This window comes from Cnephaeus nilssonii, assembly GCF_951640355.1.
Source record: "Cnephaeus nilssonii genome assembly, chromosome: 5".
Taxonomy (NCBI): domain Eukaryota; kingdom Metazoa; phylum Chordata; class Mammalia; order Chiroptera; family Vespertilionidae; genus Cnephaeus; species Cnephaeus nilssonii.
This window is the reverse complement of record NC_137076.1, coordinates 20,690,513-20,705,725: the sequence shown is the minus strand read 5'-3', so window position 1 is coordinate 20,705,725 and position 15,213 is coordinate 20,690,513. Positions and strand designations below refer to the sequence as shown.

General features: G+C 39.6%; 1 protein-coding gene and 1 pseudogene across 2 annotated transcripts; both read left to right on the top strand.

Moving 5' to 3' along the window:
- Positions 1–3,777: 3,777 nt before the first annotated feature.
- Positions 3,778–4,719, top strand: LOC307100472 (olfactory receptor 7A5-like; the record flags this gene model as incomplete). Its single annotated transcript, XM_079772933.1, has 1 exon — positions 3,778–4,719. The coding sequence occupies one exon, from the start codon at positions 3,778–3,780 to the stop codon at positions 4,717–4,719; it is 942 nt and encodes a 313-aa protein (XP_079629059.1).
- Positions 4,720–12,636: 7,917 nt separating this feature from the next.
- On the top strand, positions 12,637–13,604 carry LOC307100471 (olfactory receptor 7A10-like; annotated as a pseudogene). The gene has a single exon. The product of its transcript is annotated as an olfactory receptor 7A10-like (transcript).
- The last annotated feature ends 1,609 nt before the right edge of the window (positions 13,605–15,213 follow it).

Sequence of the window (15,213 nt, the reverse complement as noted above, 5' to 3'; positions counted from 1 at the left end):
CATTTGAGCTAGAAACTTTGGTGATCTGTTTGCCTTAAAATGAAGAGCTGCTGGTCTAGAATAGGTGTTCACACCTTTTCACTATTGACACTTGGAGCTGCATAACTATTCCTGCTGGGTGCTGTCCTGTGAATTGTAGGTGTTTCCCAGGCTCCCTTCAGACATTACAATATCCCCAGGGATAAAGTCATCTCTGTTTGAGAACCACTGCCCCAGAATCTCAGAACTGGAAGTGTCCCGACTGATTCCAATCAAAACCCCTTCCCTTTCTTGGCTTATACATCTGAGCACAACATTAAATCCCTCTTTGCCCCATTTCTGTATTGGAGAAGGTAGTTTACTAGTATAGATGCACTACCTCACAAAATGCATGTCGGTAAAACATACATTTGCCAATTGTTATAATGTGCTAAGCTGGGTTATGGTGCTTAACATCTAAATGTATCCCTTATATTTAATAAACATTTTATAGTGAGGGACTAAATGGCAGTTCCTAACTTGTGCTATATCTATGAAATTCCTAATTGTTCTGTCATGAAGCCAAATAGCATAGAGCCCAAGGTTTTATACGAAAGGAACAAATATCCCCCATTTCTTAAAGAAGGAAATAGTCATTTTCTAGAAATATCAGGGGTTGTGTCTCCACCAAAAATCTATGCTTTGAAGACCCAAAGACCAGTCAGACAAATTTCTCAGTATCAGACTTGTTTCAAATACTGTTACTTCCAATATTTTTTTTATTAGTTGCAGGAGCACAACATAGTGCTTAGACTATCATATACTTTACAAAGTGTTACCCTGATATTTTCAGTATCCAACTGGCCACATAAATAATCATTACCATATTATTGACTATACTAGAAATTCGTGCATGGCGCGGGGGGGGGGGTCCCTCAGCCCACCTACACCCTCTCCAATCTGGGACCCCTCGAGGGATGTCCGACTGCCCGTCTAGGCCCGATCCTACCAGGATCGGGCCTAAACGGGCAGTCGGACATCCCTCTCATGATCCAGGACTGCTGGCTCCCAACCACTTGCCTGCCTACCTGCCTGATAGCCCCTAACCGCTTCTGCCTGCCAGCCTGATCACCCCCTAACCACTCCCATGCCATCCTGATCAATGCCTAACTGCTCCCCTGCTGGCCTGGTCACCCTTAACTGTCCTCCCCTGCAGGCCTGGTCTCCCCTAACTACCCTCCTCTGCCGGCCCAGTCACCCCTAACTGCCCTCCCCTGCTTGTCTGGTCCCCCCTAACTGCCCTCCCTTGCAGGCCTGGTCCCTCCCAACTGCCCTCCCCTGCTGGCTTGATCACCAACAACTGCTCTCCCCTGCAGGCCATCTTGTGGTGGCCATCTTGTGTCCAAATGGGGGCATCCATATTTGACCACATGGGGGTGGCCATCTTATGTGTTGGTGTGATGGTCAATTTGCATATTACTCTTTTATTAGATAGGATTCTCTATGCTGTACTATACAGCCTATGACTATTTTGTAACTACTAATTTTACTTCTTAATCCCTTCTTCTCCTAGTTTCCCAAGCCCCTTCTCATCTGGCAACAACCAGTCTTCTCCCTATGTCTATGAGTGTGTTTCAATTTTGTTTTCTCTCTTTGGATTCAACATATATGTGAAATTACATGGTATTTGTCTTTCACTGAGCATAATACCCTCGAGGTCCATTTATCTAGAAATTTTGACTGAGAGTTAAGATGAGGTGCTTGAAGATGTAGATGTCAGGAAGCAGGGCATTTAATGAAGGTCTAATCACAACTGCACTCACCTGGCTTATTACATAGTCTCCTGGGAACAGAGGATCAGCAGGAAGAGTTTCCATTCTGTCCAGACCAGTGTCCCCCAGGGGAATCCTGTGCTTACAAGTAAGAGTTACAAGAAGTAAGAGTGCCTAATGAGCAGACCAAGAGCATGTAAATCACAACTCTACTCCAGACCCTCAGCATGTACAACCTTTGGTAGGAAGGAACGTGGTTGTTGCTTTTGAAGTCCTACATCTGTCTGGGAGACCAATGCTTGACTCCTTGTTGTCTTTTCTGGGACAGAGCTCTGGTCTGCATCACCAACCATCCAGGCAAGGATTTGGACCTTCACAGGAAAGCTTCCTCTCAGAGTTCCCATGCAGGTGAGTCCCAGAGCCCAACAGAGATGGCAGGAGAGGATCAGAGACATAGGAAGCCAAGAACTTGTACCTGAAGTCACCTTAGAACATAGCACAGGTACCTGTAATCACTGTGGTTGTCGGCTGGCTTTACTAATGCATTAATGTATTTATTCATGATGCTCAAAGGAAAGTGACACTGCAGTCAGAAATGCAGATGCCAGTGTTGACAAATAAATGGTACTAATAGAAGACAAATTAAGAAAGGGCATTGGAGGTGTTAAGTCCTTCCAGTAGAAGTAGAACATCAGTTCAAGGACTTTATCAACTAACAGGAATAGACAAACAGGTTATGAACTGTGGAGGAATATACATTGATGTGAGAGCCTTTTTAAAATTGTATGATGGGGCATATTAGACTATGTTTCCATACGTGAGAGAAAGGTCCAGACAAAGGAAAGCTGCAAATACACCCTTGCAATAACAGTGCATGAGACATACATTTCACAGTGTGTTCCCTCACCTTGGTGGTGGTCCCCTTGTTGGTATCCTTTACTATCCTTATATTTACTTGGTACATGAAAAAGAGTAAGGTAATGAGATTCACTTTGTAATTGTTTCATTACCTATAAGAATAAAATTTGTGGGTTTGTAAGCCATTTAGAGTATTATTAAAAATTGTTTGCATTAAGTTTTGGCTTTACTTGATTAATCAATTTATTTTAACTTAAAATATACTTGACATCCAATATAATTGTCACTATACTATACAATTGAAAGTTCTTTACTTTTGATAGTGTTATCAAAGTGTTTTTGTTCTGTTTTTGTTTCTTTATGTATAGTTTGTATACAATATTGTATTAGTTTCAGGTGTACACTATAGTGATTCAACATTTATATACATTAGAAATGTAATTGCTACACCAAGTCTAGTAATCATCTGTCACCTTTCAGACTATCACAATATTGTTTATTATGTTTTCTTATTCTATTTTTTTATTGGATTCTTCCTAACAAAGTAATGGAGTGTGTTACACAAACTGATTTCCATTTCGTTCTTTTATATATGTATAAATGTTCTGTGGAGAATGAATGAAGTTCATAAATTTAATGTGGTCCAATCTGTAAGTCAGTCTTACTGGATCTTTTCCTTTTGCTTTAAAAAAGTTTTAATTAAGGTATAATTGACATAAACATTATTTTAGTTTCAGGAGAGCAACACAATGATTCTGTATTTGCACATATTGCAATATATCCTCCACAATGTCCACTTCACATCTGTCACCACACATAGTTACAATTTATTTTCTTGTGATAAGGACAATTAAAATCTACACTCAAGCCACATTCAAATACACAATATGGTATTGTTAACGATAGTCAGCGTGCTGAGCCTACAGCTCATGTATTGCTTTCTTACTTTTATTTTTCGCACTGAAAGAATCAAGTTAAGACCCAAGAATTCTTCATGTGCCTTCTCATGGAAAAGGAAATTCTAGTGAGAAATGGCACTAGGGATGTCCTAAAGGATACCATGCCATACACCCAATTGGAAAATTAATTCCTTAATTCTACAATATAGATGACAGCTTCTATGCTTTGTTACTAATGCTTGTTTTGGAAAATGTCACTTTTCCTATATCCTGGTAGTCACCTCCACCACATGGAACTAAGGAATGTCACAGGATTTTCAGAATTTCTCCTTCTGGGATTTTCAGAGGAACCAGCACTGCAGCCCCTCATATTTGGGCTTTTCCTCTGCATGTACCTGATCACTGTGTTGGGAAACCTGCTCATCATCCTGGCCGTCAGCTCAGACTCCCACCTCCACACACCCATGTACTTCTTCCTCTCCAACCTGTCCTTGGTAGACATCTGTTTCACCTCCACCACCATCCCAAAGATGCTATGGAACATCCAGAAACAAAACAGAGCCATAACCTATGGAGGCTGCATCACCCAGATGTATTTTTTCTTGTTATTTGCAGGACTGGACAACTTCCTCCTGACTGTGATGGCCTATGACCGGTTTGTGGCCATCTGCCACCCCCTGCACTACATGGTCATCATGAACCCTCAGCTCTGTGGACTGCTGGTTCTGGGGTCCTGGATTATGAGTGTATTGCATTCCCTGTTACAATGCTTAGTGGTGTTGAGACTAACCTTCTGTCCAGACCTGGAAATCCCCCACTTTTTTTGTGAAATCAAACAGATGGTCCAACTCGCCTGTTCTGACACCTTTCTTAATACCATGGTGATGTATTTTGGAATTGTGCTCTTGGGTGGTGGTCCCCTTGTTGGTATCCTTTACTCTTACTCTAAGATAGTGTCCTCCATATGTGGAATCCCATCAGCTCAGGGGAAGTATAAAGCATTTTCTACGTGTGTGTCTCACCTCTCGGTTGTCTCCTTGTTTTATGGTACAAGCCTAGAAGTGTACCTCAGCTCTGCTGTTACTGAGAGCTCAAGTGCAACAGCCTCAGTGATGTACACAGTGCTCACACCCATGCTGAACCCCTTCATCTACAGTCTCAGGAACAAAGACATAAAACGGGCTCTCAAAAGACTTGTTGTGATAGTAGCTATAAAATACCCATTGTTATAGGGCTGAGGAAATGCACATGATAGCTGGACTCAAAGCCTCAGAGCCAGATATTGTGGATGTAGAATTTACTCTCTCTGTTTATTCCTAGAGTTTCTGTTTCTATGATTTCTATACAATTTAATTGAATCTCTTTATGAATTTTTTTTACTTTCTGATATCTAACAGCTTTCCCTATGTCATTTTCTCCTCTCCCAAGTTGATTCCCAACCTTGGATGAAATATTTGGAAATTCCCATTTATCTCATGAGACTACATGGATTTCTTAAGAACAATTTCTTTTGAAATGCAATCTATCAGACTGAGTAATTTTTCTTTCATTTTATTAAAAGAAAAATCATGAGTTGTACTACTTCTATGAAATAAATGCATTTAGTAACCAAAGCCATTTGTATCATTTCATAGGAGAGAAAAATATAAGAGCACAGTTTAACCCTTTTTATACATAATTTCTTCATATATCACTACCATACCTGCTCTTTCTGAAAATGCAGACTTTAACATAGTGTTTGTTGTACAAGGTCATCTGGCTGTGTTCCCTCATTAGGATCCTGTATTTTATTTCACTTGGTGTCCACATTCTTATCATAGTCATTATTATACTGGTAATCAAGTCCATATCTCTAATTCTGGTCCTAATTGTTTGACATAATATGCCCTTAGAGTCAGAGATGACTTTAAATATAAGGAAGCAAAATTTTTTAGGCATACATTTATTACAATGCAAAGTATTTTTTCATGGTGTAAGTTTAATTATTGATATATGTAAGATTGGTGTCCATGTGCAAAGGGATTTATCACTGTGGTGCTTTGTTTGGTGTAATGATGTTTCCTATGGAACTATCTTCCTGCTTCCACTTGAAAACTTTCATTGCTGCCTACAAATGGGAGTCCCTCTGTTATTCTAAATAAAGCATGTTCTCTTACTGTAAATATTGTCTTAACTACTAAAGGGATAGGGAATGAACTATATTGTTATCATCTATTGATGATATATATATGATTGGCCAACTGGCCAATATCTATGATGCACACTGACCACCAGGGGGCAGATGCTCAATGCAGGAGCGGAAACCACAGGCATGGAAACATGGAACAGACTGATGAATCTCAGAGGGAAGAGGGGAGGAAGATGGCAGGAAGAGATTAACCAAAGATCTTATATGCATACTAGAGGCCTGGTGCACAAAATTTGTGCAGGGGGGAGTGTCCCTCAGCCTGGCCTGCACTCTCTCCAATCTGGGACCAGGCCTAAACTGGCAGTAGGGATTCCCTCTCACAATCCGGGACCACTGGCTCCTAACCACTCACCTGCCTGCCTACCTGATCATCCCTAACTGCTCTCCCGCCTGCCTGATCACCCCTAACTACCTCTGCTTTGGCCTCTGCACCTGGCCCCAGGATTCCCTCCTCCAGCTGGACCTGAGCTTCCCTCCCTCTTCCCGGCCACAGCAGTGGGGGGTGGTCCCTCAGCCCAGCCTGTCTCCTGCCCCCTCTCACAGTCCGGGAGCCCTCAGGGGATGTCCCATGGGGAGCAGGCCTAAGCCACAGGGCCAATCAGGGGAAGGTGCGCCTCCATCACCCCAGCTTCTGCTGCTGCCTCTGGCCTCCCTCTGTGGGAGGCGACCAGACTGATCAGGGGAAAGTGCACCCCCATCACCCTGCTGCTGCTGCCTCTGGCCTCCCTCTGCAGGAGGCGACCTGGCGATCAGGGGAAGTCATACCCCCATCATCCTGCTGCTGATACCATTGCTGGCCTCCACAGTGGCCTGCCCTCAGCCCTTGCAGCCGCCACCATAGCTGCCTGCCTTCGGCCCTCACAGCCATTGCGGCTTTGTCTAGAAGGACATCCCAAAGGACATCCAGAAAACGTCCAATCTAATTAGCATATTACCATTTTATTTCTATAGACTAGAATCCATGCACTGGTGGGTTCCCTTGGCCTGGCCTGTGCGGATTAGGCTGAAACTGGCCCGGTGCACCAATTCTTGGACCAGTGAGGTCCCTCGGCATAGCCTGCATGGATTGGGCTGAAACTAGCTCCATGCACCAGGCCTCTAGTATGTACACAAGTTAGTAAAGAGTAACTCACCAGAGAGCTTGAATTTCTGTCTAGGTCTGTGATTCAGAGTTATAAGGTTTACACAAACATGCATATTCTTTCAAGTTCTTCTGGTTACCTAGAAGGGAATTTCAATGGAGTCACTTTTAATGCAGTTATCTGAAATATACTTTAATAACAGAGTAATCATGAACGCTATCTTCAAAGATATGTATAATTGCCTAGATTGGGATAAAGAATCTATCTATATAAAACCCTAATATGCAAATTGACCAAACGGCAGAACGACTGGTTTCTATGACATGCACTGACCAACAAGGAGCAGACGTTCAATGCAGGAGCTGCCCCCAACTGGCAGGCTCCGACCTGCTGCAGCCAGGGGCAGAGCTGGCGAGCAAGCAGCCCCAAGGCAGCCAAGACAGGTGCCAGTGAGGGCGGGGATGGGGGAGGGCAGGCCTAATCACCTTTACCATGTTGTGTTGAAGTTAAGGTTTATTATTCCACATTAACTACAGAATGAAGAAAAGTGAAGCCAGATGAATTACATTTTTAACAGTAACATAATGCAGTTAAAACTGATTGTGCATCTTCCTGAGTTATATTACCAAAGTTGTAGGAAATATTAAAAATATGCAAATTAACAGGATTACTTCTATTATATTCAAAAATATTATATTTCCCCCTCTGGCTTTATTTTTGTTCATCAGTTTATGTTGTTCATTATATTGCACAAATGAGTGAGATCGTGTGATATTTCTCTTTCTCTGACTGGCTTATTTCACTTAGCATAATGCTCTCCATGTCCATCTATGTTGTTGCAAATGGTAAGAGTTCCTTCTTTTTTATAGAAGCATAGTATTCCATTATATAGATATACCACAGGTTTTTAATCCACTCATCTGCTGATGGGCACTTAGGCTATTTCCAAATATTAGCTATTATAAATTGTGCTGCTATGAACATAGGGGTGCATATATCCTTTCTGATTTGTGTTTCTGGTTCTTGGGATATTTCCCTAGAAGTAGAATTATTGGGTCAAAGGGGAGTTCCATTTTTGATTTTTTGAGGAAATGTCATATTATTTTCCACAATGCTGGCACCAGTCTGCATTCCCACCAGCAGTGCATGAGGGTTCCTTTTTCTTTGCATCCTCTTCAGCATTTGTTGTTTGTTGATTTGTTGATGATAGCCATTCTGACAGGTGTGAGATGATACCTTGTTGTTTTAATTTGCAACTCTCAGATGATTAGTGACTTTGAGCATGTTTTCATATGTCTCTTGGCCTTCTGTATGTCCTCTTTTGAAAAGTGTCTATTTAGGTCCTTTGCCCATTTTTTGATTGGATTGTTTATCTCCCTTTTGTTAGGTTATATGAGTAAAATGTCAAAATTTTGAAAAACAGATTTAAAGTCAAATGTATGACCTTATCATGATAAATTAATTTTGTATCTTAATGCCTCAAAGTTCAGAACCACATTTACATTTGCATGATAGGAAATTCTTTGTACCATCTATGGTGTCAAATAGCTCTAAATTAGCTCTAACTTTTTTTTTTAATGTGGAATTTCAACACAAAATACCTTTGGTCAATGGAAGCTAGCTAAATGATTTGTGAGGCTTAAACTCAGTTCCCTGGTATAATATCTTACTGGATAAATGGCTGTATCCGTTTCTCATTGCTATTGTAACAGATTACAACACCAGTGGCCAAAAACGAATAACTTACTATCTTAAAGTTTTAGAGGTTAAAAGCCTGACATGGGACTTAAAGAGCTTCGATAAAAAATGACTGCAGGCCTTGCATTTTTCTGGGTGATGCAAGGGAGAATGAAATCCCTTTCCAACTCATTTCATAGGCCCATTTCCTATTCCAGACTCTAGAGGCCACCTGCATTCCTTGGCCAATGACCCTTCCTCCATCTTCAATACCAGCAACATAGCATCTTCTAATGTCTGTCTGACTCCAGTTCTTCTTCTACTCTCTTCCGCATTTAGAGGACCATTGTGATGACAATAGTCCAACCTGGCTAATCTGAGCTATCTCCTTAGTTAATAATTTTATTTCACCTATCTCAGTTACCCTGCTCTGTGAGCTAACATCTTCCAAAGTTCTCTGAATTAGGATGTTGACATCTTTTGAGGCCCTTATTCTGCCAACTACAAAGCCTTTTCCTAGGTATAAATTATTTGATGTCATCCCGAATCCCTAATATAAAAGAATCATACACAGAATTTATTCTCTCCTTTAGAGTGAGAGAAAAACTTGTCTTTCAAAATTACATCCACAGATGACTCCTGGTGGAGAAGACCTAAAATTACCTACACCAGACTCCGACACAGAGCCACAGCCCACCTACTCAAAGTGTGGTCCACAGACCAGGAGGACCTGCAGCATCAACATCACCTGGGAGTTTGTCAGAAATGCAGTCTCTGGATCCACTGTAGACTTGATCAGTCAGGATTTTCATTTAAACAACAGTCTTTGGTGATTTGTATACCTAATGAAATGGAGAGGGGCTGGTCTAGAATAGGTGTTCTCACCTTTTCACTGGTGACATTAGGAACTGGATAACTAATCATGCTGGGTGCTGTCCTGTGCACTGAAAGAGTTTACCGGGCTCCCTCAGATATTACAGTACCCCAGGAGTAAAGTCATCTCTGTTTAAGAACCACTGCCGCAGAATTTCAGAACTGGACGTGTTCTGACTAATTCTAATCAAAACTCCATCCCTTTCATGATTTATAACTTGGAGCACAACATTAAATCCCTCTGGATCCTATTTCTGTATTGGAGAAGGTAGTTTATAGATGGGCTACCTCAAAAATGCATGTTTGTAAAACATACATTTTCTAATTATAATAATGTGCTAGCTGGGTTACAGTGCATAAAACCTAAATGTATCTCATATTTCATAAACATTTTATAGTGAGGGACTAACTGGCAGTTCTTAACTTGTGCTATAACTATCAAATTTCTAATTGCTTTGGCTAAACCATCATGAATCCAAGTGGTATAGGGCCCAAGGTTTTATACGAAAGGTACAAATATCTCATATTTCTTAAGGAAGTAGTTATTTTCTAGAGATATCAGGGGTTGTGTTCCCACAATAAATCTATGCTTTGAAGACCAAAAGACCAGTCAGACAAATTTCTCAATATTAGACTTGTTTCAAATACTGTTAACTTCCAATATTTTTTTTTTAGTTGCAGGAACACAACATAGTGCGTACACTATCATATACTTTACAAAGTGTTACCCTGATATTTTCAGTATCCAACTGGCCACATAAATAGTCATTACAATATTATTGACTATATTCTCTTAGCTGTACTATACAACCTATGACTATTTTGTAACTACCGATTTTACTTCTTAATCCCTTCTTCTCCTTCTCCTACTCTCCCAAACACCTTCTCATCTGGCAACAACCAGTCCTCTCCCTATGTCTGTGAGTGTGTTTCAATTTTGTTTTTTTGTTCTTTGGATTCAACATATATGTGAAATTACATGGTATTTGTCTTTCACTGAGCATAATACCCTCGAGGTCCATTTATTTAGAAACTTTAACTCAGAGTTGAGATGATGTGCTGGAAGACGTAGATGTCAGGAAGCAGGGCATTTAATGAAGGACTAATCACAACTGCACACACCTGGCTTATTACATAGTCTCCTGGGAACAGAGAATCAGCAGGAAGAGTTTCCATTCTGTCCAGACCAGTGTGCCCAGGGGAATCCTATGCTTAGAGGTAAGAGTAACAAGAAGTAAGAGTGCCTAATGAACAGACACAGAGCACATAAATCGCAACTGTACTGCAGACCCTCAGCACGTGCAACCTTTGGTTGGAAGGAACGTGGTTGTTGCTTTTAAAGTCCTAAATCTGTCTGGGAAACAATTGCTTGATGCCTTGTTGTCTTGTCTTGCCATCCAGGCAAGAATTTGGACCTCCACAGGGAACCCTTCCTCTCAGAGTTCCCATGCAGGTGAGTCTGAGAGCCCAACAGACATGGCAGGAGAGGATCAGAGAGATTGGAAACCAAGAATTTGTACCTGAAGTCACCTTAGTACCTATTAGAACTTAGCCCAGGTACCAGTGATCATTGTGATTGTTGGCTGGCTTTACTTATACAGTCATGTGTTATTCATGATGCTCAAATAAAAGTGAACACTGCACTCAGAAATGTAAGTTCCAATGTTGATATCTAAATGCTACTAATGGAAGGCAAATTTAAAAATGGCATTTTGCTCAGCAGATAGAGCGGCCTACGGACTGAACAGTCCCAGATTTGATTTGGGTCAAGGGCATATGCTGGGATTACAGGCTCTATCACCAGTGGGATGCATGTAGGAGGCAGCCAATCAATGATTCTCCCTCATCATTGATGTTTCTATCTCCCTCTCCCTTCCTCTCTGAAATCAATAAAGATATATTTTAAAAAAAAAAAAAAACAGCCATCACTATTTAAAAAAAAGGGGGGGGGTATTGGAGGTGTAAAGTCCTTCCAGTAGAAGTAGAACAATTTGTCTATCCCTTTCAATGACTTTATTAAAAGGAATAGACAAGTAGGTTATTAACTGTGGAGGAATATTCAGTGATGTGAGGGCATTTTTTTAATTTTATGATAGGGCATATTAGACTGTTTCCGTATGGGAGAGAAAACTCCAGACCCAGGAAGGCTGCAAATACACCTTTGCAATCACAGTGCATGGGACATACATTTCACAGTGTGTTCTCTCACCTTGGCTATTCACATTTCAAAATTTTATTTGGTAGGTGAAAACGAGTAAGGTAATGAGATTCACTTTGCAGTTATTTCATTACCTGTGAAACTGAGTAATGAAATTTGTCGGTTTGTAAATTATTTGGAGTCTCTATTAAAATTTGTCTATGTAAGCTTTTTCCTTTACATGCTTATTAATTTATGTATTTTAAATTAAAGTATAGTTGGCATCTAATAAACTTGCACTATGTTATACACATGAAAGTTCTTTGCTTTTGGGTAGTTATATCAAAGTATTTTATTCCATTTTTGTTTAAGTATAGTTTGTATACAATATTATATTAGTTTTAGGTGTACACTATAGTAATTCAACATTTATATATATTACAATGTGATCGCCACACCTAGTCTTGTATTCATCTGTCATTGTGCAGACTTATCACAATATTATTGCCTATATTCTCTTATTTGATTTTTTATTGGATTCTTTCTAACAAGGAATTGGAGTTTTTTATACAAACTGACTGTTTTTCATTTAGTTTTTATGTATATGTGTTTATAAAGAATGTATAAAGTTTATAGATTTTTTGTGACCCAATCAGTCAGTCAGTCCTATACTGTCCTCTCCATTACTTTAAAAATTTTTATATGAAGTATAATTGACATAAAATATTATATTAGTTTCAGGTGTATAATAATCCTGTATTTCTATATATTGCAATATGACCTGCACAGTAAGTCTAGTGAATATCTGTCACCACCATACTTACAATATTTTCTTCTTGTGATAAAGTCACTTAAAATTTACCCTCTAGACACTCTCAAATACACAATACAGTATTATTAACTATAGTTAACTTGCTGACCTCTGCAGCTAATCCCTTGCTTTTTGAAAATTATTTTTCTTTCTGAAAAAATTGAGTAAGACACAAGAATTCTTCATGTGCCTTTACATGGAAAAGTTTAATGAGGAAGAGCATTAGGGATTTCCTAAAGGAGACCAGACCATACACCAAATACAGAAATTAATTCCTTGATTCTACAATACAGATGGTAGTGTTTATACTCAGTTACTAATGCTTGTTTGTGGGAAATTAGTCATGTTACTTTCCTATATCCTGGTAGTTACCTCCACCACATGGAACTAGGGAACCTCACAGGATTTTCAGAATTTCTCCTTCTGGGATTATCAGAGAAACCAGAACTGCAGCCCCTCATATTTTGGCTTTTCCTCTCCATGTACCTGATCACTGTGTTGGGAAACCTGCTCATCATCCTGGCCGTCAGCTCAGACTCCCACCTCCACACACCCATGTACTTCTTCCTCTCCAACCTGTCCTTGGTAGACATCTGTTTCACCTCCACCACCGTCCCCAAGATGCTATGGAACATTCAGAAACAAAACAGAGCCATAACCTATGAAGGCTGCATCACCCAGATGTATTTTTCCTATTATTAGCAGTACTGGACAACTTCCTCCTGACCGTGATGGCCTATGACCGGTTTGTGGCCATCTGCCACCCCCTGCACTACATGGTCATCATGAACCCTCAGCTCTGTGGACTGCTGGTTCTGGGGTCCTGGATTATGAGTGTATTGCATTCCCTGTTACAATGCTTAGTGGTGTTGGGACTATCTTTCTGTCCAGACCTGGAAATCCCCCACTTTTTTTGTGAAATCAAACAGATGGTCCTACTTGCCTGTTCTGACACCTTTCTTAATAACATGGTGATGTATTTTGGAGCTGGGCTCCTGGGTGGTGGTCCCTTTGTTGGTATCCTTTACTCTTACTCTAAGATAGTGTCCTCCATATGGGGCATCCCATCAGCTCAGGGGAAGTATAAGGTATTTTCTACCTGCGTATCTCACCTCTTGGTTGTCTCCTTGTTTCATGGTACAAGCCTAGGAGTTTACCTCAGCTCTGCTGTTACTCATAGCTCATACTCAAGTGCTACAGCCTCAGTGATGTACACCGTGGTCACACCCATGTTGAACCCCTTCATCTACAGTCTCAGGAACAAAGACATAAAGAGGGCTCTGAAAAGATTTCTTGGGATGGTAGCTATAAAAGGACCAATTGTTCTAGGGCTGAAGAAATGCACATGATAGCTGGACTCAAAGCCTCAGAGCCAGATGTTTTGATTCTTTGATCAGGTTGTGGAAGTGCAGTTTACTCTCTGTTTATTCCTGGAGTTTCTGTTTCTATGATTTCTGCAGAGTTTAATTCAATCACTTTATTAATTTCTTGACTTTGTGATATTTAACAGCTTTCCCTTTGTCATTTTTCTTCCCTCCCAAATTGATTACCAACTTTGGATGAAATATTTAGAAATTCTGATTTGTCTCTGAGACTACATGAATTTCTTAAGAACAATTTCTTTTGAAAAGAAATCTATCATACGGAGTAATGTTTCTTTCATTATATTAAAAGAAAAAAATATGGGTTGTACTACTCCTAAGGAAATAAAGTGCACTTGGTAACTAAAGCCATTTATATCATTTCATAGGAAAAGAAAATATAAGAGCACCATTTAACCATCATTGTACTTCATTATTTCATATATCACTTCCCCATTACTGCTCTTTCTGAAAATGTAGACTTTAATATACAGTGTGTGTTATAAGAGGTCATTGAGTTGGCTTCCCTCATTACAATCATGTATCATATTTATCTTGGTGTCCACATTCTTACCATAGTCACTGGCAAAATGACAATCAAATACATGTCTCCAATTCTAGTTGATGTGGAAACACAAATTTCTATAGGCATACTATGCCCTTAGAGTCAAAGATGACTTTAAGTATGAGGAAGCAAAATTTTAAGTCATACATTTATTACTATGCAAACTATTTTTTATGGTATATGTTTACCTGTTGATGTAAGTTTGGTGTCCCTGTGTGAAGGGATTTAGCATTGGGGTGGAGTTTTGCTTGCCTTAATTATGTTTCCTATTGAAATATCTCCTGCTTCCACTTGAAAACTTACATTGCTGCCTTCAAATATGATTCCCTCTATTGTTCTAAATGAAGCATCTCCCCAGACTCTAAATATTTTTGTAACCACTAAAGAGGTAGGGAATGAACCATATCATTTTCATCCTTTATATATACTAATATATGATCTATAGATATGTCATATATGTACATAAGTGACCAAAGGATAACTCACTGGTGACCTTGAATTCCTGCCCAGTTTTGTGATTCAGAGTTATAGGTTTTACACAAACATACATATTCTTTTAACCTCTTCTGGTTATCCATAAAGGAATCTCAATGAAGACACTTTTTAATGCAGGTATCTGAAATAAACTTCAATAACAAACTAATCATGGATGCTATCTTCAAATATCGGTACAAATGCCCAGAGTGGTAAAAAGCATATTATTATCATTGATCTCCGTTTTCTTTTCTTTTATTATTGTATCAGCTATTTCTGCATAACAAGCCATCCTAAAAGCACTTGTTTTAATATAATGGCTTTATAATCAAAACAGACTGTATGGTGGGAAGTAGTTCTGATCTCTTCTGGGCTCATCATGAGTCACTACATTATGTTTCTAAAGCTCTTTCATGATGATTTGTGCATCTTTATTGCACTTGTTTCATTAACCAATATGTGGTGTTTAATACATATATGTCTGTGTTGATTTTATCATGTATGGAAAAAAATTGCTTATCAAATGTGAATTGCCTTAATTTAATATCACAGTTCCTA